This window comes from Octopus bimaculoides, chromosome 10 (assembly GCF_046866305.1).
Source record: "Octopus bimaculoides isolate indiv1 chromosome 10, ASM4686630v1, whole genome shotgun sequence".
Lineage (NCBI taxonomy): Eukaryota > Metazoa > Mollusca > Cephalopoda > Octopoda > Octopodidae > Octopus > Octopus bimaculoides.
In genome coordinates, this window is record NC_142937.1 from 93,423,767 (window position 1) to 93,450,438 (window position 26,672).

General features: G+C 38.9%; 3 protein-coding genes across 9 annotated transcripts in view; all 3 read left to right on the forward strand.

Annotated features, from left to right (window-relative positions):
* The window catches only part of LOC106876283 (85/88 kDa calcium-independent phospholipase A2), a 54,766-nt gene extending 37,186 nt beyond the window's left edge, over positions 1 to 17,580 (forward strand). For all 6 annotated transcript variants that reach the window (XM_014924777.3, XM_052971366.2, XM_089359013.1 and 3 more), the window contains 11 exons: positions 1,024 to 1,120; positions 2,222 to 2,407; positions 2,630 to 2,745; positions 8,274 to 8,416; positions 10,571 to 10,644; positions 11,646 to 11,799; positions 12,250 to 12,400; positions 13,260 to 13,381; positions 14,576 to 14,730; positions 15,431 to 15,592; positions 17,131 to 17,580. In XM_014924777.3, coding sequence (XP_014780263.1) covers positions 1,024 to 1,120; positions 2,222 to 2,407; positions 2,630 to 2,745; positions 8,274 to 8,416; positions 10,571 to 10,644; positions 11,646 to 11,799; positions 12,250 to 12,400; positions 13,260 to 13,381; positions 14,576 to 14,730; positions 15,431 to 15,592; positions 17,131 to 17,349 — 1,579 coding nt within the window. In that variant the 3' untranslated portion in view covers positions 17,350 to 17,580. The remainder of the gene's footprint in view (positions 1 to 1,023; positions 1,121 to 2,221; positions 2,408 to 2,629; positions 2,746 to 8,273; positions 8,417 to 10,570; positions 10,645 to 11,645; positions 11,800 to 12,249; positions 12,401 to 13,259; positions 13,382 to 14,575; positions 14,731 to 15,430; positions 15,593 to 17,130) is intronic.
* Positions 1 to 26,672, forward strand: part of LOC106876277 (uncharacterized) — a 157,064-nt gene that overhangs the window by 25,207 nt on the left and 105,185 nt on the right. The window lies entirely within an intron of this gene.
* LOC106876279 (intraflagellar transport protein 56) overlaps positions 21,491 to 26,672 on the forward strand; it is a 26,210-nt gene continuing 21,028 nt past the window's right edge. The window contains exons 1-6 of the mRNA XM_014924772.3: positions 21,491 to 22,256; positions 23,387 to 23,524; positions 24,294 to 24,386; positions 25,259 to 25,373; positions 25,651 to 25,846; positions 26,616 to 26,672. The exon at positions 26,616 to 26,672 is cut by the window's right edge and continues 13 nt beyond it. Coding sequence (XP_014780258.1) covers positions 22,254 to 22,256; positions 23,387 to 23,524; positions 24,294 to 24,386; positions 25,259 to 25,373; positions 25,651 to 25,846; positions 26,616 to 26,672 — 602 coding nt within the window. The 5' untranslated portion in view covers positions 21,491 to 22,253. The remainder of the gene's footprint in view (positions 22,257 to 23,386; positions 23,525 to 24,293; positions 24,387 to 25,258; positions 25,374 to 25,650; positions 25,847 to 26,615) is intronic.

A 26,672-nucleotide genomic window follows, 5' to 3' on the forward strand; every position in this document is an offset into this window, starting at 1 on the left:
ATGGTTTTACTACCAGCAGTTCATGTTCTTCCATTTTCCAAGCTGTTTTTTTTTTTTTGGAAGATGACACTCCTGTGTTGCGATACTCTATGATTTGGCTGTGTGAAAATTGATATATTTAGTGAACTGGCTAATGTATGTATTGTTTCTAGAATAAGAATTGTGGGGAGGAAATTCAGAGAGCTATTACGTCTGCTGGCAACAAAAGGCCCCTCTCAACTATGCTCGAATGGTGCTTGTGGTGGTGGTGGTGGTGGTGGTGGTGGTAGTGATGGTTGTGGTGGTGGTGGTGGTGGTGGTGATGGTGATGATGATTGCGTGCATAGACATAGCTTTGTAGTAAGAAGTTTACTTCCCAACCACATGCTTTCAAGTTCAAACCCACTGCGTGGCACCTTGAGCAGGTGTCTTTTGTTATAGCCCCAGGCCAACTAATGCCTTATAGGTGGATTCGTAGACAGAAGCTGAAAGAAGCTTGTCATGTGTGTGTTCATCTGTGTCCCTCTCCCACCACTCCTTAACAAGTGGTGTCCCATTATGTATACCTCCCCATGACTTAGCAGTCCAACAAAAGAGGCCAATAGAATAATACCAGACTATAAAAAATGCATGTACCAGGTTCGATTTATATGACTAAACCCTTTGAGGCAGTGCTCCAGCTTGGCCATAGTCCAACTAAAAGATAAAAGGTGTCTGTGCATTATTTGTGTGTTGAAATGTTATTTGTGTGATATTTGCATAATATTTGTGTAATATTTGCGTGATATTTGTGTAATATTAGTGTGATATTTGTGTTATTTGTGTAATATTTGTGTTATTTGTGTAATATTTGTGTGTTATTTGTGTGATATTTGTGCAATATCTGTGTGATATTTGTGTAATATTTGCGTGTTACTTGTGTAATATTTGTGTGTTAAGATAAAAAGGTGTCGTATTTGTGTTATTTGTGTGTGTCTGTGTTTCTATCTGCACATTAACTGTGTGTTATTTCTAGATGTTGTAGCCTTCTCTTTATGTTTCCAGTTTGATTGAATTACTGTGCAACTTTGACCAGAGGCTGGTCTCTCACCAAGACCAGAAATACGGAGGTTTCCCAATCCATTGGGTGCAGAAAGAAGAGGTTGGCTATACTTTCTTCATTTGTTTCTTCATTTCTTCAACCTCGTTGGGATTCTTGTGGTTTTCAAAACAACTGTACTTACAGACTCAAGTGTGGCTATGTAGTAAGAAGTTTGCTTCCCAGCCACATGGTTTGGGTTCAGTCCCACTGTGTGCCACCTTGGGCAAGTATCTTCTACTATAGTGCTGGGCTGGGTTTGGTACATGGAAACTGAAAGAAGCCCTTTGAGAAGACGCATCAAGCCAAGTAAAATCACTGTTATCTATCCATACAGGCTGGTCCTTTACAGGTGGTGGTGCCACATAAAATGCACTCGTGCCAGTGCTGCGGAAACACACCTGTGCGCTGGTGGCACGTAAAACAGCACCCAGCACACTTTGTAAGGCAACTGGTGTTAGGTAGGGCATCCAGCCATAGAAACCATGCCACAACAGACAATAGGGGTCTGGGCAGCTCCCCTGCTGGCCAGCTCCTGTCAAACCGTCCAACCCATGCCAGAGTTGGTACCATTGACCCCCAGTACGTGATTGCTACTATATTTTATTGACCCTGGAGACGTGAAAGACATAGATGAATCTCAGTGGGAATTGAACTCAGTAATGGAAAGGTAACTCTCTGTTTCGACATTAGTAATGTATCTAATTGTAGTCACACCCCTAAGGTCTCCAACAAAAAACAACGTGAAACCCTGATTTCTGAATAATCCTACTTACATCTTGCTCTTTCTCTCTCTCTCTCTTAGTTTTGATTCTTATACACCCCCCCACCTTCTCTCAGACTTTAACCCTTTCTTCCCTGACATAAAAGCCAAACCCCATCCCTCAGTGTTTGCAGTCTCATGAGCTGCAAAGTGACCTCAGTGGTGCTGCTTTTTGGTATGCAAAAAGCACCCAACACAGATTGTAAATTGGTTGGCTTTAAGAAGGGCATCTGGCCATGGAAACCCTGCCAAAGTAGACAATGGAGCTTGGTGTAGACCTAGGACCCATCAGACCCTGTCAACCCATGTCAGCAAGGAACATGAACATTAAATAATAATGATGATGATTATGATGGTGATGATGATGATGATGACGATGCCTTTTCTTTCTCTATTTCCAGCATATTAACATTCTGAGGCAACACGGAGCTGACATAAACGCCATCAGTAATTACAATTCTCGCTCCGCCCTCCACGTAATGTTGGAGATGCAGCACTACAACTGCGCCATGACTTTACTTAGTCACGGCATAGATGCCAACTTAAAAGATAAAAACGGTAATACAGGCCTTCACATTGCAGTTGAGGTAAGTCACCATTTTGAACTGTGTCTTGTGTTAGTTGAATGTCTTTATATTCTGAGTGCCAAATCTGTGTGTGTGTGTGTTTAGGCTTGATGTGTCAAACGACTGAACCAAGTAAAAGAATATATATGTATGTATATAACATGTGCACACACACACACACACACATTAATTCATGCATCATGTGGTCATGTGGTAACGAAATATTTTTCTGTGTTTCTCAAGCATCAAAATTTGAGTATGGTGAGAGCTCTGGCAATATTTGGCACTGATCTGAACATTCGTAACAATCAGCGGCACACTGCAAGACATATTGCTGCTTTACTGAAAACTGATAATGGGTATTTATTACTGATTCTTTACCATTTAAAAAAAATTTATTAATATATATATATGTTATTTATGTGTGTTTTTTTTTGTGTGTGTCATCTTCATTGACATCGTCATTTAATGTCCACTTTTCCCTGCTTGCATGGGTCTGATGGAATTTGTTGAGGCAGGCTTTTCTGTGGTCAGATACCCTTCCTGTCACCAAACCTCACCTGTTTCCAAATAAGGTAATATTTCTCCATGGTTGGACATGCTTTCACTGAAGATTGCATATGAACCACACTGCTTGTTTGACAGTGAAACTCATTTACAACTATCATATGCAATGCGAAGACAAAGACACACACACACATATATATATATATATATATACAACAGGCCTCCACACAGCTTATGTCTACCAAATTCACTCACAACGTACTGGTCAGTCTGGGGCTGTAGCAGAAGCCACTTGCCCAAGGTCCAAGGTATCACACTGTTGGACTCAACCTGAAAACATGTAACTGCAAAGTGAGCTGACCAGAATATGCTATGACTACTGACCAAGCATAGAAAAGCAGATAAAAAATCATACGTATATATATATATCATTATTATCATCGTTTAACGTCTGCTTTCCATGCACGATTTGACTGAGGACTGGTGAAACCAGATGGCTACACCAGGCTCCAATCTGATTTGGCAGAGTTTCTACAGCTGGATGCCCTCCCTAATGCCAACCACTCCGAGAGTGTAGTGGGTGCTTTTACGTGCCACCAGCACGATGTACGTATCATCATCATCATCATCGTCGTTTAACGTCCGCTTTCCATGCTAGCATGGGTTGGACGATTTGACTGAGGACTGGTGAAACCGGATGGCAACACCAGGCTCCAATCTAATTTGGCAGAGTTTCTACAGCTGGATGCCCTTCCTAACGCCAACCTCTCAGAGAGTGTAGTGGGTGCTTTTACGTGTCACCCGCACGAAAACGGCCACGCTCGAAATGGTGTCTTTTATGTGCCACCCGCACAAGCCAGTCCAGGGGCACTGGCAACGATCTCACTCGAAAATCCTACGGGAGCCAGTCAGGCGGTACTGGCAACGGCCACGCTCAAAATGGTGCATCTCATGTGCCACCCGCACAAGAGCCAGTCCAGGGGCACTGGCAACGATCTTACTTGGCTTGCCGGGTCTTCTCACGCACAGCACATTTCCAAAGGTCTCGGTCAGTAGTCATCGCCTCGGTGAGGCCCAATGTACGAAGGTCTTGCCTCACCACCTCAGCCCAGGTCTTCCTGGGCCTACCTCTTCCACGGGTTCCCTCAACTGTTAGGGTGTGGCACTTTTTCACGCAGCTATCCTCATCCATTCTCACCACATGTCCATACCAGCGCAATCGTCTCTCTTGCACACCACAACTGATGCTTCTAATGTTCAGCTTTTCTCTCAAGATACTTACACTCTGACGGGTATTCACATTGACATTACACATCCAGCGGAGCATACTGGCTTCATTCCTTGCGAGCTTACGTATGTCCTCAGCAGTTACAGCCCATGTTTCACTGCCATGTAGCATGGCTGTTCGTACGCATGCGTCATACAGTCTGCCTTTTACTCTGAGTGAGAGTCCCTTTGTCGCCAGCAGGGGTAAGAGCTCTCTAAACTTTGCCCAGGCTATTCTTATTCTAGCAGCTACACTTTCAGCGCACCCACCCCCACTACTAACTTGGTCGCCCAGATAGCGGAAGTTATCGACTACCTCTAGTTTTTCACCCTGGAATGAGATAGAAGTTGTTTCCTGTTTGTTTACAGTCTTTATTGCACCTACGTGTGTATATATATACTCACTCATTTGGATCATGTTAATTGGAGTTATTAGCTTAGAAACTTCCGGCATGTAAATGACTGTCAATTTATACTGTAGGAACATAAATAAATTAATGAATTAATTAATCAATTAATAATATTCTTTTTTATGATTCGATCATAAGATTCAAAATGATTATTTAATATCAGGTATACCACAACTCCAACTTCAGTAATAACATTAGTTACATATATCATGTGGTAAAGAAATATAAGGAAAGGAGTTGTTACATATGTTTCAGTAGCACGGCAGTTTATTCATGATATATATCATCAGCAAAGATAAGTGCACAGATCACTTTAATTCTTTCAATATCTGATACAAACTGCTCAATAGTTTGACTGTTTTCCCCACTTTCTTCCATAAACTGTTTTGTGCTAATGTAATAGCTTCCTTGTGCAGGTGTATATACATCATTATTTCGTAATATCTACATATTACATTATCTAATTAAGTTGTTGAAGTGTTACATTACTGTTAAGATTTTAAATGTAACAAACAATTGATTGAGTGAAATCTATATTATTAATAATTACAACAACTTGTTAGATAATGGTGGGCTTCCCCCTTGTATTTTTCTTCCCCATTTTCCCCACCCACTTCCACCACCACCACTCATCAACTGCAGTCTTTCTCCCTTTCTTTTTCTTTCAGGGAATTCACTCTGACTCACATGTGTAAGCACATGCACACACATTTAGGTCAATACTTACATGTGTTTCTGTGTGTGTGTATGCAGACATTCAGCATTGTTCGTTTTCCTTGACCTAATGTGCCTCAATATGCCTCTCTTTACCCCACTTGGAGTTGTCAGCTCTCCAGGTAGCTGTTTTCACCCTTCTTTCTTTCCCTTTGCCCTGAGGATATCAGTATCTGGAAGATACAATAATTCATTAAGCAGTCATACTTATGTAATTAATTAGACTCATGCAAGAGCCCTTGACCATCGGTCAAACCCTTGCACAAACCTTCTCCTTTTCAGATGCTGAAAGCTTCCCTCCAGCTACCCGTTTGCTCTTCCTATCAAACCCACAAACTTAGATCAGCCACAATTAATGCAGGCACAATGGAAGGTAGATATTTTAAGCATCACAGACATTATTGCTCATCAAACCTAACAGAATAGGCTGCAGCCTATGTTTCCACATATCAGACAATTTGTAAAGGGGAAATGTTGTATCCAGTGACTGGTGCAACTGTATAATAGTTAACTGTTACAAGGGTTAAAGAAGATATCTTAGAGAGAGAGATATTTACAAAGGTATCAGATTGCTGCACCATGTCATGAGAGTTACAGAAAGACTTAAGTCTTAATTAATCAAGGAGAGAGTTTTGTGCCAGAGCAAAGTATTATAAATGCCCTCTTCCTTCAAGACAACTGCAAGAAAAGTACTTACCTAAAAATAGCCACCCCAAACATACACTTAGCATTTGCTGGACTTCAACAGGGTCGCTCACTCTGTATTTGGGTGGCTGCTGAGGAAACTCTAAGTAGATGAATGGTTTGTGAGAACTGTACAAGCTATGTGCAGAGATGCTGTCAGTAAGGTGAGAGTTAGCAATGAGTGCAGTGATGAATTTAGCATGCAAGTAGGACTTCATTTGGGCTCAGTTCTCTGTCCCTCATATTCGTTATAGGTCATAAAAGGGGTTTAAGATGGGTTGCCCATAAGAATTGCTATGTGTTGATGACATTGTTCTTATAACTGATTCTGTGGTAGAATTAGAAACTTCAAGCACACTCTGGAATTAAAGGGCCTCAAAGCTAACATAGAAAAGATGAAAGTTTTAGTAAGTAGGGAAACCAACAGATCTTTGCTTCCGTCAGGGACACGGCTTTGCTTGATACGTAGAAATTCCAAACGGAATACCTGTACAAACTTTGAAAAAACACAAGAGATGCAATGGTATCAGAAGGAAGTAGATTTTGTATATGGGAGTTACTCAAAAGCAACAAGCCCTTCTTCCAAAATGCTCAGAAGATAGTAAACAGCATCTGTTACCTGGGTGTCCTAATTAGTGGTGGAGAAAGGTATTGGAAAAGTGGGGTTGCAAGAATAAGAACAGGCTTGGCAAAAGCTCAGAGAACTTAGATCTCTGCTGATAACAAAAGATTTCTCCCTCAAAGTGAAAGTCAGATTGTGTATGAAATGCCAGGCTACATGGTAATGAAGCATTCTCCCTGAATGTGGAAGGTTTGCAAAGATTAGAAAGAAATGAAGTGCATATGCACCATTGGATGTGCAACATAAGTGTGCATGTATGACACAATATAAATGTGTAGAGAGAAAAATTGAACACAGGAGGAATCAGATGCAGTGTGTCAGAAAGAAGGCTGTGCTGGTGTGAGTATGTGGTGTGTATGGATTAGGATGGTTATATAAAAGAAGTGCTGGTCACCTAATGTAGATGGAGCTTGTGGTAAAGGGAATCCCTGGAAGATATGAGATGCCACAGAGCAAGCTGATGTCAGAATTTTGAACCTCATGGAAGAGATGACAAAGAACCAAGATGACTGGAGATGTGCACGGCTTGAGAAGACCTGCCCATCCCTGTAAAACAGATTCTGGAAATAATGTGTGTATACATACATCATCATCATCACCATCATCATCATTTAACATGTTTTCCATTACACACACACACACACACACATAACTGCCCCTCTCACCCAATTTCTTTCTCAAGCCTTTTTTACTACTCATCATCTCTATATCACTGGTCCTCCTCCTCTGCCATTACCTTAATAACTGCAGATATTAAATGAGAGCAGTACTGCATGTTTCATCATCTTTTTCTGTGATATCAGTTATCTTTTACACTTCCCCAGACATCCCTCCATAATTCTTAATATTGTCCCTCTCCACTCACATTTTACACTGATCACTCTTCTGTGCCACCAAATTATCTCTCCTTCTCAGCCATCATACATTACTTACTTTTCCATAATCTTTGCATCTGCCTCTTCTTTTACTCATGCCCTGGTACTGGTACCAGGAGAAAAAGCATCTGGTACCTTCTGTAAAGTGGGCAGCATTAGGAAATTCATCAAGCCGTAGAAACTACCCCAAAACTGAGACACTGGAGTAAAACAGTCGTGCGACTTGCTAGATCCTGTCAAGATGCTCAAATGGAAGGTGGACATATATATATATATATATATGTCCACCTTCCATTTGGACATATATATATATATATATATATATATGTATATGTATATATATATATATATATATATATATATATATATATATATATATATATGTGTGTGTGTATGTGTACATATTTATGTATGCATGTATATGTATGTATGTGTATATACATGTATGTGTATGTGTGTGTATTTGTATGTTGGTGTGTGTATGTGTATGTATATATGTAATATATAAATGCCTCACTAATGCTGATTTCACGAAAAGAGCCTCCAGTATGCTCTGCAAAGTGGTTGGTGTTAGGAAGGGCAACTAACTATAAAAATGGAAACACAAATGAAACGTAAGCAACATGAGGTTTGCCTGGCCCATCTAGGTGAGTAGTACCCTTCAAGTATGTGCATCAATCAATCTCTCCCAACCCATGCCAGCATGAAAAGCAGACATAAAACAGTGATGATGATGATGATGATTATTCTAATAAAGATGATGGTATAATGTATGTATAAATATCATATTTATTTGTTGTCCACACTAGGCCTGAAATAGTATGTTCGCTAAATCAGAGTGGGGCTTCTCGTTGCGGAACTGATGTTTCTGGCTGTCACCGAGGTTGTGTATCTGGTGGTCAGTTCAATGGAAGTTTGAAGACAAAATCTCTTGTGATTGATGATTATGATGGTTAGTGTTGGACTTCTTTCTGATGTCGTCCTCTCTCTTTCTCCACGGCACCATCTTCCTTGCTACACACGCTCCTATCTAACCCTAACCTTTGCTTTCTCCTTTCTCCTTCTGATCCATCCTCATCTCTCTTGCACTTTCTCTCGCATCCTTTAACTCTTTGCCTACTCTGCGAGTCACTGGTAACTCTACACACTCTATTCTTAACATATATTAACTGGTGACTCTCCATGCTATATTCTTAATATATATCGTATGAGTATGGGGACTCCTTATGCTATATTCTTAATATACCATATGAGTCACTGGTGACTCCCAATGAGGTTTTGTTTCTATGGACCCTCACATTATTTTGGTTCAAATTATTTTATTCAAATTTTAGGAAATGTACAAAACGCGGATATATAAGAAGGGTACAAATCACTACTATCGCCATTAGTCAGAAAGCAGCACAGCCCCCCATGACTTTTGGAAACATTTCTTCACACTCAGAATCACTGAAGCATGGAACAGACTACCTGCATCGGTTGTTAGTTGCCGAGACATTGCATCCTTTAAAAGCTCCATACTTCCTGAAATTCGCCAACACTACACCTGATATCTCCACCCCCTCCATACATATGCACACATGTATATCCTGACTCTTACACTGTTCCCTTCTATGTACTGCACATGCACCTTTGATGAGTTGTAGTGCACCTGAGCACTAGACATGATTATTTCATTATTATTATTATTATTATTATTATTATTATTAGAGTGCTAGAGAAAAAAGTGATAAATAAATGAAAAGAATTTATAAACTGAGGTATAATTGAGGTATAATTCATAAATTGGGATATAATTTTAGCACTTTTTAATATGTGTCACCAGTGACTCCCACAGCATGCAGTGAATGCCATATTCATTCTGTACTGCAGGAGTCACTGGTAATACCCATGCTAAAAATCAGTGTGATAATTTACACCATGAACTAGAACACACACACACACACACACATATATATATTGACCCAGGATGACATGGGATGAGGTGGTGAAGCACAATCTTCGAATGTTGGGCCTAATGGAGGTGATGACAAGTGGCCAAGACCTTTCGTGATATATTGTATTTGGAAGTGAGACTCCAGCTTGGGAGTACAGGAGTTTTGAGAAGTATGGTGTTACTTTTTAGTTATCACTATACTCAGGACCACTGTGGCCCAGGGTTGTAGTCCTGTCAAGGGTACCACTTTTGGACCAAATACAGAAGACTGTCCCATAACTGAAGACTTAGAGGCAGGTTGTCCTCTAGACATTTATCACACAGGTCCACTGGTATGTGGTCATACACTGATGACATTTATCACACTGGTGTGTGGTCATGCTCTGATGTCATGTGAACCAATGACCACTACCTAGGGTTTGCTTAGGCTCTTTTACCTCAAGGGTTAGAGCAAGAAATCAGGAAAGAAGCAGAGTAAACGGTAAAATAAGCTGGCAGAATGCAACATGAATTCACTACTGTATCTTTCCCAAGAAAAATCATGAATCTTCAGACTTTGGCATGGTGGTTCATGACTGCCAATACTTGTAAAACAAGCATGGCACATAGGGAGAGACAGGCAGACATGTCGAAAAATATTAAAATATTATTTGCAAAACATTGAATGAGTTAGATAAAATTATTATTCCAGAAATACTTTAATTACAGTATTAATATTAGAACTGAGTATATTGTTCCATTATCTAATCCTACTTAAATTAACATAAAGGTAATTTCTTACTCCAGTCTTCTCTGGTTTTAATTCTCTTATTCGCTCTTTTCCTGTTTGCAAATCAGAGCAATGTAATTAACACCTTACATTTTTACTTTCATTTTACTTCTTCTGCTGCCACTCACTCACTCTGTTTTTTGACAGCCTCTTCTTTCAATATTGTCTCCTTAGCTTTTCAGCAAATAACTACACAAAGCTAATAATGATTACATGTGCATTGTTTCAAGCTCTTGGTGTTTACAGTGATTTCAGCTTTTCCTTTCATCTTTCCTTGGTCAGTGAAATAAAATACTAATTAATTACTTGCATCAATTTAATCAAGTGTGTCCCTCTTCTAAATCTGAATCCTTTTGCCTGTGTTATATGCTATTATCATAGCCTTATATTTTCTATTGCAGCTGCCTATGATGAAATGCTAATAGGGAAATTTCTAGCTACACATGGTGCCAACAAAAACAAGGATGGTTACAGGGTAAGTAGGAAAATCTTGAATGACTCCTGTGTTTTTGTTTAGCCCCGGGTTAGCCCTGACTGAGCTGAACAATTATCAAAGCTCTTCAAGCTTTGATTGTCCTATCTTTAAGATAGTGCGTGATTATTTGGGCTGGTATACTTAATCTTCTATGGCCTGGTTTAATATTAATATCTAAAGGCAGCAAGTTGGCAGAAATGTTAGCACACCGGGTGAAATGTTTAGCAGTATTTCGTCTGTCTTTACGTTCTGAGTTCAAATTCTGCCGAGGTCAACTTTGCCTTTCATCCTTTCGGGGTCGATAAATTAAGTACCAGTTGTGTACTGGGTCGATCTAATCGACTGCCCCTCTTCCCCCAAAATTTCAGGCCTTGTGCCTAGAGTAGAAAAGGATATTACTATCTGGCCCTTGTGAAACCTTTAGAGCCATCTACTGTATTTCAAGGGTTCAGGCCAAGAATAACTTCCCCCTTCCTGCTTTCAGTAACAGGGTCCTTAAAAAGAGGACATGGCTGCTGCCATCAGTTCAGCTAACTAAGCCATCAAAAAAAATTATAATTATTCTAAAACTACTTCATCTAATATCTTCTTTTTTAAAACTGTAGTGATTGATTTTAAGGAATATTTGGCTGCTATTTCTTACAAGCTTAGTGACCGTATAGTCTCCTTCTTTGCCTCACTTTTATATGTTGAGATGACTAACATGGCAGTACTGGTTGAGTCCAGCTCAAAACTTTATCTGTGTATCGCGATTTCTGAGTGGGGGTGCTAGATCTCCTTGTTCGAAAATATAAGGACACAGATCGTGTCATTATAGCCAGCTGGAGACGATGTCTCCTGGGGCTAAATTACAGCAACATTCGTCCTAAACCAGGACTGCCATGTTATGTTGGCAAACACTCTTTACTCCAAGAACAGCAGTTGTGCATTTGTTCATATTTATTTCCTTCCTGTACATTTAATCTATCTTCTTCTTACCCTTTCATTGTTCCTTAATTAAGGTCCTCTGTCTTGATGGTGGCGGTATCAGGGGTTTAATTACAATCCAGATGTTAATTGAAATAGAGAAACATGTTGGTAAACCAATCCAGGAATGTTTTGACTGGATTTCTGGCACAAGTACAGGAGGAATCCTTGCTTTGGCAATAGCCCAGGGTGAGTATATCAAAGCTCTTCTTTACAGACTTTTACACCACTTTTGCACACAAACACACACACACACACACGTTTGTGTTCTTTTTTTAGAGCATATTTTGAAGTATTGAGAAATTTGAAAATAAATGTTTTTATGAAGTTACTTTATTAGCCACAAACTAGTTGCTTGATAAAAAAAACCGTTGCTGTGGGGTTAAGGATACCTCCCTGTCCCTTGCTTCCACTAGTTCTAAATGCCCTGTAAAAGGTCACCAGCTCTGTCTTCTCTCCTGGTTAAAATTAGATGCGAAATAGATTTCTCTCTTTTCTTCCTCCCACTTTTTTTTTTTTTTTTTTACATATTCTCAAAACAAACCCCTCACCACGTTCTTTTTGCCCGCTTCCCTTCCATTTTCTCAAATCAGTATTTTTTTATTCTCTGCTCTACTTTGGTTCATGGTTTCATTGCAGGTAAATCGTTGAATTATTGCAAAAGTTTATATTTCCGGATGAAAAATGAGATATTTTCTGGCAAACGACCATATTCTTCTGACAAACTCGAACAACTGTTGAAAGATGAGTTTGGTGAAGACACTGTCATGTCAGATTTGAAACGCCCAAAGTAAGAAACACATACATATATATATCTATAAACACATACATAATTAACAAAATTGATAGAGACAAATAAAAACCAATCATGTTTTATTGATATAGTTGGAATACTTAATGTGAAATACATGAAAAGCACCATTCGAGCGTGATTGTTGCCAGAGTTGCCCTCCTGGCACATGTGCTAGTGGCACCTGAAAAACAACATTTGAGCATGGTCATTGCCAGTGCCACTGGACTGGCTCCCATGCAGGTAGCATGTAAAAAAACACCTTTTGAGCGTGGTTGATGCCAGAACCGCCTGACTGGCCCTCGTGCCGGTGGCACGTAAAAAAGCACCCACAACACTCTCAGAGTGGTTGGCGTTAGGAAGGGCATCCAGTTGTAGAAACTCTGCCAGATCAGATTGAGCTTGGTGCAGCCTTCTGCTATTTACATGCCACCGGCACAGGAGCCAGACAGCTGCTCTGGCAATGATCACGTAGCTTCTCTCAGTTTCTTTCTACCAAATCCACTCACAAGGCTTTGGTCGGCCTGAGGCTATAGTAGAAGACACTTGCCCAAGGTGTCACGCAGTGGGACTGAACCCAGAACCATATGGTTGGGAAGCAAACTTCTTACCACACAGCCACGATTTTTAAATCTTGTTCAAAGCAATCAGCTTTTAATAATGAAAAAAGTTATTTTTGCTGAATTCTTTTAATTGAAGCAAAACCATTGTATTTCAACAGAAATATGATAAATAAAAGTGTTTAAACCAATACAGTTCCCCTCCCCTCTTTCATCTTCTCCTCTTCTTTCTTTTCCCTTTTCAAACTTTGCACCAAATTGTTTCCTTTCTTAATTTATATATATATTTCTGTTGCCAGGGTGATGGTGACAGCTGTCATAGCTGACCAGATTCCACCCAAACTGCACCTTTTCCAGAATTATTCTTACTCAGTAGTGTTACCCAACATAGAGCAACAGCCAGAGGAGACATCTATCCATGGTAAGTATGGGAGACAATTCTGGTCATGTTTACGGCATTTCTTTTTTTCTAACCTCCTTAGTGAAATTTGTCTCTTCCTTTAAATTGCTGAATTAGTCATGATGAATAAATCTGTTGGTAAATAAGCAGAAATGTTTGTTTTCTATTAGCAAAATAGAATTGTTCAGAAATTAAATAATTCCAAGATACCATCCACACACAGAAAAAATTAAGTCCCACTGTCCTATAAATAGGACACTAAATGAGAACATTAAATAAGCTATATCACATTGTCTCAGTGTCCTATTTATAGGACACCGAGTATTTCCATTTCTATTAAAGGAGTTTCATTTCAACCTATTTTCAATCATCTGTAAAAATTTAAAAGTAATATTCAGAAATTTAAATACTCTGGGACTTAATGGGTTAAGCAAGTCAGCTTCAAATTGGTTGTTTAACATGCTAGAAATAGCTACCAAATCTCCTTCAAATCATACTCTCTGTCTTATAGAACGGAAGGGCTCATTTGACAATGTAGTCTCTTATGTGCCAAAAAGATGGAATCATGACTGGAATGTCTTTGAGCATGGATATGTTAAACAATAAGATCAGTCATGTAATTCCTTTACCACAAGAAACCTGTTCTATCCTGGCCATTTTATCCTCCTAACATAAAACCACCCCCATTTTCTACTGTAATCCAAATCAGTCAAAGGGATTTAAAACTTACAAGCTTCAAGACAAGCACCCAGAACACTCTGTAAAGTGATTGGCATTAGGAAAGGCATCCTGCTGTAGAAACCCCAAGTCAAAGTAGACACTGGGACACAATGCAGTCCTTGGACCCAGTGGTTTCTGTGAAACTACTCAACTCTTGACAGTATCAAAGATGGATGCTAAATGATGATGATGATGATGATTGTTTTATGTCCACTTTCTCTGCTGGCATTGATCTGCTGTGTTGTTGCCAAATCAGTTCTTATTTGGGGTTCCTGTCTTTTTGTCCTGGATGGACCAGATGACCACATCCCACTCTTAGGTTCCAGTTCCTTGCTTGGTCTCAATGAACTGGATACTCTTCCTATCCACCAACTGATATACAAAGGTGTTAAATATATAGAATAAATTAATTAAATAATCGGTGTAGATTTGGTTAATTAATGTACAGTTACATGGCTTTTTTTTTTTCTTTTTTAAATCTTCTTTGTGTTTCAGCTCAAAAAGTGTGGCACGCTGCTCGCTGTTCAGGTGCCGCTCCAACCTTCTTTCGAGCATGTGGCAAGTATTTAGATGGAGGCCTGATGAGTAACAATCCAACTCTGGACACCCTCACTGAAATACACCAGTACAACCTTGCAGAGCAACAAAATGTAATTTGATGTTTGCTTACTTTGAATTCTTTCTTTTTTATATTTTGTTAGTCTTGTTAGTCAAAACCCTCCCAACATACACACACTCACACACACACATACACACGCACATTGTTTTGTCCTGTGCTGCTGTCCATGATGTTTTTCTTAATGTAAACCCTTGTGGTTAATAAAGAAATCCTCTATTATTATTATTATTATTATTATTGAGTGGATTTGGTAGACGGAAACTGAAAGAAGCCCGTCGTCTATATGTATATATATGTGTGTCTGTGTTTGTCCCCCCAACATCGCTTGACAACTGATGGTGGTGTGTTTATGTCCCCGTAACTTAGCGGTTCGGCAAAAAGGGACCGATAGAATAAGTACTAGGCTGACAAAGAATAAGTCCTGGGGTCGTTTGCTCGACTAAAAGGTGGTGCACCAGCATGGCCGCAGTCAAATGACTGAAACAAGTAAAAGAGTAAAGAGTGTATTATTATTATATGTTTGACTTTTGCTTTGTATTCGACTCCAAGTCTCACCCAGAGACCTCAAGAGACAACAAGTTAGAAGTTCATGTTGGTGTTATACCTAGGGTGACATACGTTTGGTTCTGTACGTAGTGTTGTTCCAGAGAATGTTTAAGTAATCATAAGAAAATTATTATTATTATTATTATTATTATTATTATCATCTAAACTTTCGATTTTGTTTTCAGAGCCGACAGACACGACCAGTAGGTTGTGTTGTATCACTTGGCACCGGACGTAAGCCTGTTGTTAAAACCAACAGTATGGATGTTTACCTACCTGAAAACTTCCTTGATATTGCAATTTGTGCTGTGAGAAGTTTGGCACTCAAAGACCTCATTGTTCATCAGGTATATCTATAATCTCTCTCTCTCTCTCTCTCTCTCTCTCTCTCTCTCTCTCTCTCTCTCTCTCTCTCTCCCTCTCTCTCTCTCTCTCTTTCTCACTCATGCTCACACAATCAATAAGGAAGCCTTTACCTGGTTATTCAACTTAAGAGATTGAAACCAAATTTCTCTCAAACCATTCCTTATCTTAAAAAGGAAACGAAAGATTAGATAATGCAGGCGTGAATACATCACCTGAAAATAGGGCTGGATAGTCATGGCTGGAGTGCTTTGATCACAGGTATATTCATTCAGAGCTAACCCAGGCCTAAACAACCTCCAATACAATCAACCACTGTGTTGTCATCGTCATCATCATCATCATCATCTTATTCATTGTCTGAAAAAATATTCACTGAATATTTGTTTCTTTTTTTGAAATCTTTTTTACTGGTTTCAGTCATTGGACTACAGCCATGCCAATGCATTGTTTTAAAGGGTTTGGTTCAAGAAATCAGTCCCAATATTTTAATAAAGGATCTTAGAAAGTTCAAAATCTTTAAAAAAAAAACAGATTCTTTTATATTTTTTCCTAAATAACTTCTGATATGATGATGATAAAAGCTGTTCTGAGTTCTGATTTCACCAAAATCAATTTTGCTTTCCATCATTTCATGGGCAATAAAATAGGAACAAGTTCCACAGTGAGATCAATTCAGTCAATTACAGCCCTGTCCCCAGATCTTTTCCTGGGTTATCTCTGTCGTGTCTCTGTTCCTTCCCACAGCTTAGAGACCCAACACTTCCCTCAACACGTGTCCTGTTCCAATTATTGCTACCAATTGTGTACTTCCTATGAAGTTTGGTATTTGCAGTTTTTGATGCCAGAATTTTGCTTTCTTTGAGACAGTGCCACCTTTAGCCAAGCAATTATTCTGTGCTGAGGAAGGGAAATAACCCAGAAATCGTGATACACAGATATTGTTTTGAGCTGAGTGGGGGTGCTAGATTCCCTTGTTTGAAAATATAAGGACACAGATCATGTCGTATAACCAGTTGGAGACGATGTCTCCTGGGGCTAAATTACAGCAACATTTGTCCTAAACCAGGACTGCCATGTTATGTTGGCAAACAATCTTTACTACAGTTCCAACTGTATTGATCATGATTGGTACATTCACTTTGAAGTGGTGTGGATGTATTTCACTGCTAATGCTAGGACTGGGTACCTTTTGACTTTCTTGTTCTTTGTCTTCTGGTCTGCAAGTATAGCTACATCAATGAAGGTCTATTCTTTGAACTCTTTCCATAGAAGAGTTATGTTGCAGCTTTTTAACTCTTCTGGTATATTCAAAAGAAATCTTTTCCTTCATCTTAGTGTTCATCATCTGACCTAATTGTAAAACACCAAGAGACATGTAAACCCTTTCTGTTCACTTCTCTTGTCCTCTCCTCATTTGGAAGTTATACTCCATTGCTGTCTGGGTTTTGCCCTTTGTCAGCTCAATAACAGTGCATTTATCTCGACCAAATGCCATTATTATTATTATTATTATTTGTAGGTGACCAACACTGATGACCAACCTGTCCAACAAGCGAGATCTTGGTGTAACATGTTGAACATACCATATTTCCGATTCAACCCTCCACAAAGCGAAGACATCCCATTGGATTGTCAGGACAGTGAGAAAATTGTTGATGTCATGTGGGAAACTTTGTGCTATTGTAATACCCACAAATCAAAGTTTGAAAATCTTGCAAATATTCTAATGAGTAGATAAGATCTGACTGCATTTTATTTGGAAGGGGGGGTGGATTTCTTTTTTCTTCTCCACACACACACAGATGCACACACACACAAAACAAAGGAGAAATCTTGAAAAATATATTTTTTTTATTTTATTGAGAATATAAATAGGAAATAAGATATATTTTTCATGGAATTTATATCTAGTTTGTAAATGTATTATTTTATTTGGCAAATTGTGATGCTATAAAAATATTAAAACAAATATCGACTTATGTTTTCTCTCATTTATTTGTCACACACAGAGTATGTACTCCACATTTAGCCACAAGATCCTGGATTAAATAGACATCTCTGCAAACTATATATATATATATATATATATAATATAATATAGGATAAAATCTTTATAAGAATTTATCAAGTAGTCAGCGTGAAAAAACCCCATAAGGAAAAAAACTCATCGTTTTTTCCCATAAATATATATAATTTATATAAGGGCATTAACTATATAGTAATGCCTCACGCTTAGAGGGACTAAATAAGTCAAAAACTACCAAAAAATAAGCAACATATTTACCGAAAGCAAGGGAAATGCAACTTTCAAAAATTAACCTCCTAAAAACATTTAACTTAATGGCAAACCACTGGTTTCTCAATTAATACAGCAGAACTGTGAAGTAAGCTGCATCTTTTGTTCATCAGTGCACGTATGGTCGAGACACATAAAAAATAAACAAAAATCAACATACCACGATGTACCCAACACAGCACGATGACTTCTGTTCATCATTATATATCCGTGAAAGAGGCTTTAGGGTTACCGAGATGCAACTGGATACGGCTAGCCTCTTTCACGGATATATAATGATGAACAGAAGTCATCGTGCTGTGTTGGGTACATCGTGGTATGTTGATTTTTGTTTATTTTTTATGTGTCTCAACCATACGTGCACTGATGAACAAAAGATGCAGCTTACTTCACAGTTTTGCTGTATTAATTGAGAAACCAGTGGTTTGCCATTAAGTTAAATGTTTTTTGGAGGTTAATTTTTGAAAGTTGCATTTCCCTCGCTTTCGGTAAATATGTTGCTTATTTTTGGTAGTTTTTTACTTATTTAGTCCCTCTAAGCGTGAGGCATTACTATATAGTTAATGCCTTTATATAAATTATATATATATCATCATCATCATCATCATCGTTTAACGTCCGCTTTCCATGCTAGCATGGGTTGGACGATTTGACTGAGGACTGGTGCAACCGGATGGCTACACCAGGCTCCAATCTAATTTGGCAGTTTCTACAGCTGGATGCCCTTCCTAACGCCAACCACTCAGAGAGTGTAGTGGGTGCTTTTACGTGTCACCCGCACGAAAACGGCCACGCTCGAAATGGTGTCTTTTATGTGCCACCTGCACAAGAGCCAGTCCAGGGGCACTGGCAACGATCTCGCTCGAAAACCCTACAAGGCCAGTCAGGCGGTACTGGCAACGGTCACGCTCAGGAGGGTACATCTTATGTGCCACCCGCACAAGAGCCAGTCCATATATATATATATATATATATATATATATATATATATATATATATATATATATTAAATTCAGCTTAAGTTGAAAATCAACAAAGTTTGCTTTAAAAGTGTTGAGATGTATTGACTTTTAACATAAATTGAATTTAATGTACAATACCATCTTATATATATGTGTGTGTGTGTGTGTTTATAGGTACACACACGCACACACATTGGATTTGTTTTTGATACTGTATTCCTTTATTTGTTTCTTTTTCTTATCTTTTCTATGTTGATTTTTTTTCCATATCTGGCAAAGCTCAGGGGACACGCAGCACCCCCACCCACTTCATTTTGTATTCATAGCCTCACAGCAAATTGCTTCCTTTGATCTCGACCTCAGCTTATCTGGGCAATGAAGCAATGGAGTCTCCCTTTGTAATCTGAACTTATCAAATCTTATCCATGGGGCTTTTGCTTTTTTTTTTTTTGTGTAGCAGAAACAAAGATTTTTTAAATTTAAAGGGAAAACAAAAACCTGAAGCAAAAGAGAAATGAAACGTTCACATACACACACATGCATGATCACACACACACACACACACATGCATGTTCATACAAACACACACATACAGACACATCCTAAACCTGAGCAAAAAACTGTAATTTTTCCCACATTCTGTGTATTTCTTTCTATCTTGTCTCTTGTAGAAAAATATTTCAAAGAAAATACTCCAGAGACATCATGTCTGCAGATGTCTTCCCCCCTCCCAAACACTAAATGTTTCTTTAAGCTGACTCAGTCAATATTATTTTTGCTCTCGCTGCTATTAGAATTACTGTTACTATCATTGTTGTTGTTGTTGTTATTCTTCTTCTTATTATTATTATTATTATTATCATCATTATTGCCCATCGCTATGTTTTGAGTTCAAATTCCATTGACTTTGCCTTTCATCCTTTTGGGGTCGATAAAATAAGTACCAGTTGAACACTGGGGTCAATATAATCGACTCATCCCCACTTCCCCCAAGCTGTCCTTGTGGCAAAAACTGTCATCATCATCATCATCATTATGATTATTATTATTATTATTATTATTATTATTATAGACGTCACACAGTATACCTAACATTCATTTTTCTGTTGGCAGGCTTCTTTCAGTTTCCACCCACAAGGCTTTGGTTAGCCCAGGTCCAAACTAAAAAAAAACATTGGCCCAAGGTGCCACACAGTGGGACTGAACCAGAAACCATATTGTTTGGAAGCTAGCTTCTTAATCATGCAGCCCTGTCTACACTTCTACTTGAAAATTATCTATTTGAAAATTCCATTTACACTTCAAAACTATAAACTAGAATGCAATTTCAAGTTTACACAGACAGGAAAAAATATCATCATATTATCTATTTGAACAGATAAGAATTCTTCTGTCAGCCTCCCTTCCAAGTTCTCTTCTTAAAGTGAAGATCTAAGTGAGGGTCTCAGATAAGAGACTGCTGACCAAATTATATATTTTGACTGGAAACAATGTGCGTTTCATAAGATTCACCCTGGTTCAACCTCGTTTTTCTTATCAGTTGAAAAACTTTCAGATTACATTTCTGATATGTCTGTTTGTTTGTTTGTTTGGTGGATGACTGTGTAGAGTAGAAATGGGCAATTGTATTACATATATGGCTGCTTGTATAGATAGACAGACAGACAGATAGATAGATAGATAGACGGACGGACGGACAGGTAGACAGATAGATGAATAGATAGATAGATGGATAGGATAGATAGACGGATGGATAGATAGATAGAAGGATGGATGGATAGATAGACAAACAGACAGACTGGCGGACAGACAGATAGATAGATGGACAGACAGACAGACAGATAGATGAATAGATAGATGGATGGATGGATGTGTAATATATTATCATCATGGTAATAATCGTCATCGTCATTGACGTCATCATCATCATCATTGTTTTAATGTCCTTTCTTTTTCAATTTAAAAGTCAGGAAGGTATGAGGTCTTGCTACTATTTCTTGCAAGTGACACATGGGTAAGGTTTGCTTCTGTTAAGGGCACCCAACCGTAGAAACCAAGCCAAAATCAAACTGGAGTGTGGTACGATTCTCTGGCTTACTAGTTCAGTCAGAACGTCTAACCCACGCCAGTTTGATAAACGGACGCTAAAGGATGATGATGATGATGATACGATTGAGCACATTTTCAAACCCATTGCCCAATATTTCTATCTGGGCGGTGCACAGAGTTGCCCCTATGCCATAGCATTTTGATACCCTTAATCACACAGAGAGAAATGATTTGTCCTTCTCCAAATAACAGGCACAACCAATAGTTTGCCTTCCCTCGTCATGACTTAAATATTCTTTTCTACTCTAGGCACAAAGCCCGATATTTGGGGGGAGGGGGCGAGTCGATTAGATCGACCCCAGTATACAACTGGTACTTTATTTATCAACCCCGAATGGATGAAAGGCAAAGTCAACCTCGGCGGAATTCAGGACTTAAATATTGGAGCCACTCGTCCAGCGATCGGGGCGATGCGCAAGCACACACTCACGCACACACCACACACATTTATAAAATGATCGTTCGACCTACAAAAATAGCAAGCCTCTCTTCGATCCCTTTGTGTGTCTGTTGGCACTCCGTCGCTTACGACGTCGAGGGTTCCAGTTGATCTGATCAACGGAACAGCCTGCTCGTGAAATTAACGTGCAAGTGGCTGAGCACTCCACAGACACGTGTACCCTTAACGTAGTTCTCGGGGATATTCAGCGTGACACTGAGTGTGACAAGGCTGACCCTTTGAATTACAGGCACAACAGAAACAGGAAGTAAAAGTGAGAGAAAGTTGTGGTGAAAGAGTACAGCAGGGTTCGCCACCATCCCCTGCCGGAGCCTCTTCGAGCTTTAGGTGTTTTCGCTCAATAAACACTCACAACGCCCGGTCTGGGAATCGAAACCGCGAGTCCGCTGCCCTAACCACTGGGCCATTGCGCCTCCACTCGATCCCTGTACAACGTCTTAAAACAGCAACTAAGAGAAAATCTCGTCCAACATGAATTGTCTCAATAAAAGTTAGGTCATATATCTGCTCGATCAGGGCTGACGTGGGGTTAAACAACAGCACATCAATCCATCCTCGCCGCCGACCAGCAATTTTTCCTCTTCCTGCCTTCATTAACATATTTGGGAGTACACACGTACTCACGTAATTTGTGTATATAGACATTTGAGGACCTAAACGACTTCACGTCTGTCAACGTCAAGTTTCCAGTTACCGCAACTCTTCAATTTATTTACTATCTTCTGAGAGTAGCCTCCCTTGATCAGTGTGTTATTTGGTAACCAGGAAGTGACGTCATATCGTGCCATGTTGTGTTCCTAAAGAGATTTGTCAATATGGTAAGTTGTTTAAAACTTTCTCGACTTCCTATCTTCTGAAATTTATCCAAATTTAATTATTAGTTATTGCAATTAATTATTTTCTACAGTGTTTTGTGTTTTTTTATAAACGTTTTCCTATAAACCGGGAAAACGATATCTCCCGCCAGACTATATTATCCCAGGACGTTTGTTTGTACTTAAAAAGTCTGCAAATGACCAAGTAAAAGACCTTATTTCTGGGAATTGATATGTTATTTGGTAGTATTGAACTAGTGTATTACAGGTATTACTTTATTAGCTAAAATTCAAAGCTGTAGGGTGGGAGTGCTTTGGGGGTTGTCCTCGGACATGGCCCGTTGCAACAGATGACATCTTATACTTAGCGATATAAAATTAAAAAAACTTTTCGAAATAGTAAATGTACCTTGTAATTTTTTTTTTTTTTTTTTTTTTTGCCCGTGCACATGGCAGTTTGTGTTAGGGTTAGAGTTGAGTTTAAGAGCTTGCTTTGGGGTTAAGTTTTAGGGTCAGAGGTTATGAGGTGAGTAGTTACGGTCGGAAAGCCGTAATTCTGTTGAAATTCCCTGTTTGTGAGATATGGAATACCCGCTAAAGATAGCCAAGGTAGTCAGTGGTGTTAGATAAAGAGACAGATTAAGACAACAGAATGGTCGTCATGATGGGCTTCCTCATAGTTTTCATTGTTGCCAAAAGAGCTAAAGCAAGTTTTATATGAAGAATGGCCCAAAATTCCCCTAACAACCATTCAGAACCTGTACAAGTTAATTCCTTGATGTATTAAAGTTGTGATGCCAAAGGTGGACCAAGTCCATCTTAATATAACTTTCATTTAATAAGATGTTTCCAATACATTGTCCAACCCCATGCCGGCATGGAACATGAATGTTGCATGTTGGTGATGATGATGACGACGATGATGTGTGTGTTTGTATCTCCTTGTCTTGACATGATGCAATAGTTATGAGTCACTGTCATTTCCAATCTTCTAAGAAATCATATCTAGTAATGGGAAAATGTTAACAAGAAGGGAATCCAAACATGAAAAAAATGCCTTAACAAATTTTGTCTGACCCATGCAAACACGGAAATGTGGACCTTAAAATAATGCTCCTGTTTCTGTTTGTTAGATGCTCTCACGTGCTAAACCAGCCACAGGGGCTGGTAGGATCTCTGGTATCAAAGGTGACAGAAAGACACAAGAACTGCCCAAATTGGAAGATTTCTTACAGAAGAGAGATTATACTGGAGCTATTACTCTTCTTGAGGTAAGTGAACCCATGATTACATCTCTGTAGAATATTTCTCTCTTCGCACCAAAGTTCAGTATACCAAAATATATTTCCATATTTAGTCTTTTGTACTGAATTCTGAATATCTGTTCCAAATTCTTGGTAAATCAGACTGGGTAACCTGAAAGAGCTGCATCGAATACTTTTATTTCTTGTCAGTTTCTTTTTAAAACATGTCATGATGCTTAGAAAGTAACATCTTACAGCCATATTATTGTTGTTTATAGAGTTGCCATCTAGCATACACTGGCAGACTTTCCTGGGGTTAACTGCCAACGGATGCTGGTATTCATTTACACTTTGTAGACCGAAGTGACGTGAAATGCCATTCTCAAGGACACAATGTACCACCTGGTTTTATAATTGAATTCACAACCTAATGGTTGTAGAAAATTACCATATGTAAATCTCACAACAAGAGATATTCTGCAACAGTTCTTTGGAGTAAAGATTATTTGCCAACATAACATGGCAGTCCTGGTTTAGGTTGAATGTTGCTGTAAAAGGAAAAAACATATATAAGGACACAGATCGTGTCGTATAGCCAGCTGGAGGTGATGTCTCCCGGGGCTAAATTACAGCAACATTCGTCCTAAACCAGAAATGCCATGTTATGTTGGCAAATAATCTTTACTCTAATGGTTGTAAGCCCCAACACTCTAACCATTGAGGCATACTACTTTACTTCTTGTCTAATCTATAAATATAGAATTCAATTGCTGTTCTTTATTGTTTTATTGTCCAGTTTAACAGGTCCAGTGGCAAAACTGATATTGATACTGACCTATGGATAGCCTGTTGTCTCTTCCACCTTGGTGACTATAAAGGGGCAATGGAGGTAAGTTTTCACAGTATCATTTAATGTAGTTAACGGCCAATTATCCATTATATGCAGTAGAAGCAGTATTAGGTTAAAATAACAATCTTTGTATCATACTTAATGTAAATATATCATTTAAAGGTAAATTAAATGTTTTTAAATACAGCATGTCCATGAGAGATGTTATCTCTGGATGAATACCACAGTAAATTTGTCCTTCAATGATGTATTTACATCAAGTATCACACATCAATGGTTGTTACAATTATTTTGTTTATCTTTAGTAAGGCTTGTTGTTGTTTAACACCAGGTCAATCCTGATTCACCAGGCCTTATGATCATCCCGTTGTTTATTCAGTCATAGTGTATCTAGGAATGCATTATCAAATGTGTCCTTCTTTGTTGTTGTTTATTATCTGAGCAACTCTGATCCATCAGATCAATGGTGTTCCTTCTGTAACCATTCTGTCTTTTATTTAGGCATAGTATATCTAAGAGTGTATCATCCAGTGTGTCCTTTCTGTTTTAAGACAGTAGGTGTGATTTGAAGGAGATTTAGCTGCTATTTTTAACAGGCCAGGAGACCCTATCAATGTTCCTTTATTGGCTTGTTCAGCAAGTGAGATGTCACAGCAAGCGAAATTTGAGAAATTTGAAAAATGGGGTTGACGTAATCGACTTACTCTTTCCCCCCAAATTTCACACCTTGTGCCTTTTAGTAGAAAGGATTATTATTATTATTAGTAATAGTAGTAGTAGTAAGATGGTGAGCTGGAAGAATTATTAGCATGCTGGGCAAAATGCTTAGCAGCATTCCGTCCATCTTTATGTTCTGAGTTCAAATTCCGCCGAGGTTGACTTTGCCTTTCATTTTTTTCTGATTGTCTTAGATTTACGAAAAAGTGACAAACCGCAAGGAATTCCTCCCAGAGGTTTGGAATTATTTAGCTTGTGCCTATTTTCTTCTTGGAATGTATCCCGAGGCATACGAAGCTTCTAAGAAAGGTAAGAAAATGCTCATTTCCTTATAGAAGGGACATTTTTAAAGACTGAATATTCCTACAGTCAGTATTTATGTATTATCATGAGAAAAAATATTTGAATAGTTCTGCAGATACAGTATAAATGAATTACTGGAGTATGGAGGTTGGATGTGCAATAGTTTGCTTGTGTGTGTGTGTGTGTAAGCTAGTTAAGGGAGGGAAAAGACTGTCAAATGAATCAGCCTCAGTACTTTATATATATACATATTGTGATTTGTTTGTTTTTCTTCTATGGAAAGGTCCCAAAACAGGTCTACAGAACAGACTACTGTTTCACCTCTCCCACAAGTTCAGTGATGAAAACAGTTTGATGGATTACCACCAAAATCTTCAGGATATTCTGGAAGACCAGTTGTCCCTTGCAGCTATACATTACTTACGTAACCATTACCAAGAAGCTATTGATGTTTATAAGAGGATCCTTCTAGACAACAGGTAAGCCTACCCACAACACTGTTCAGTGATCTTCACAACAACACTTAGTGCCCTGTGAAATTAAGTGGGGTTCATTTTGTACAGTTCACAGGTCCTTATTCATCCCTGGATGAGGACAGCTGGGTAAAAAAGTGTCACACCCTAGCAGTAGAGGGAACCTGTGGAAGCGGTAGACCCAAGAAGACCTGGGATGAGGTGGTGAAGCACGACCTTTGAACGTTGGGCCTCACCGAGGCGATGACAAGTGACCGAGACCTTTGGAGATATGCTGTGCTTGAGAAGACCTGGCAAACCAAGTGAGACTGTAACCGTGGCCTGTGCACATGCAGCATAACCAGCCCATTTAAGAGCACCCTTCAATCATTGGGCAACCCCTGATTGGCACGTAAAGAGCACCATTCAAGTGTGGTCGATACCAGTGTTGGCTGACTGGCTTTCATTGCTCTTTCTCTCTTTATTTGACTTCTGTGGCTACCTTCTTCCCCTTCTTTTAATCTTATCCAGTGAGGTGTAGTGATCTGAGCTTTATATACAATAAGCTCATTATTATTATTATTATTATTATTATTATTAGCTGGCGGAATCATTAGCTTGTCAGACAAAATGCTTAGTGGCATTTCTTACTGGTCTTTATGTTTAGAGCTCAAATCAGTCAATCTCTCTCTCTCTCTCTCTCATTCTCTCTCTTTCTCTCTCTCTCTCTCTCTCTCTCTCTCTCTCCATCTGTCTGTTCTGTCTATCTATCTATCTATCTGTTTATTTATTGTAGAGATTACCTGGCATTGAATGTCTATATAGCCCTGTGTTACCATAAACTTGACTACTA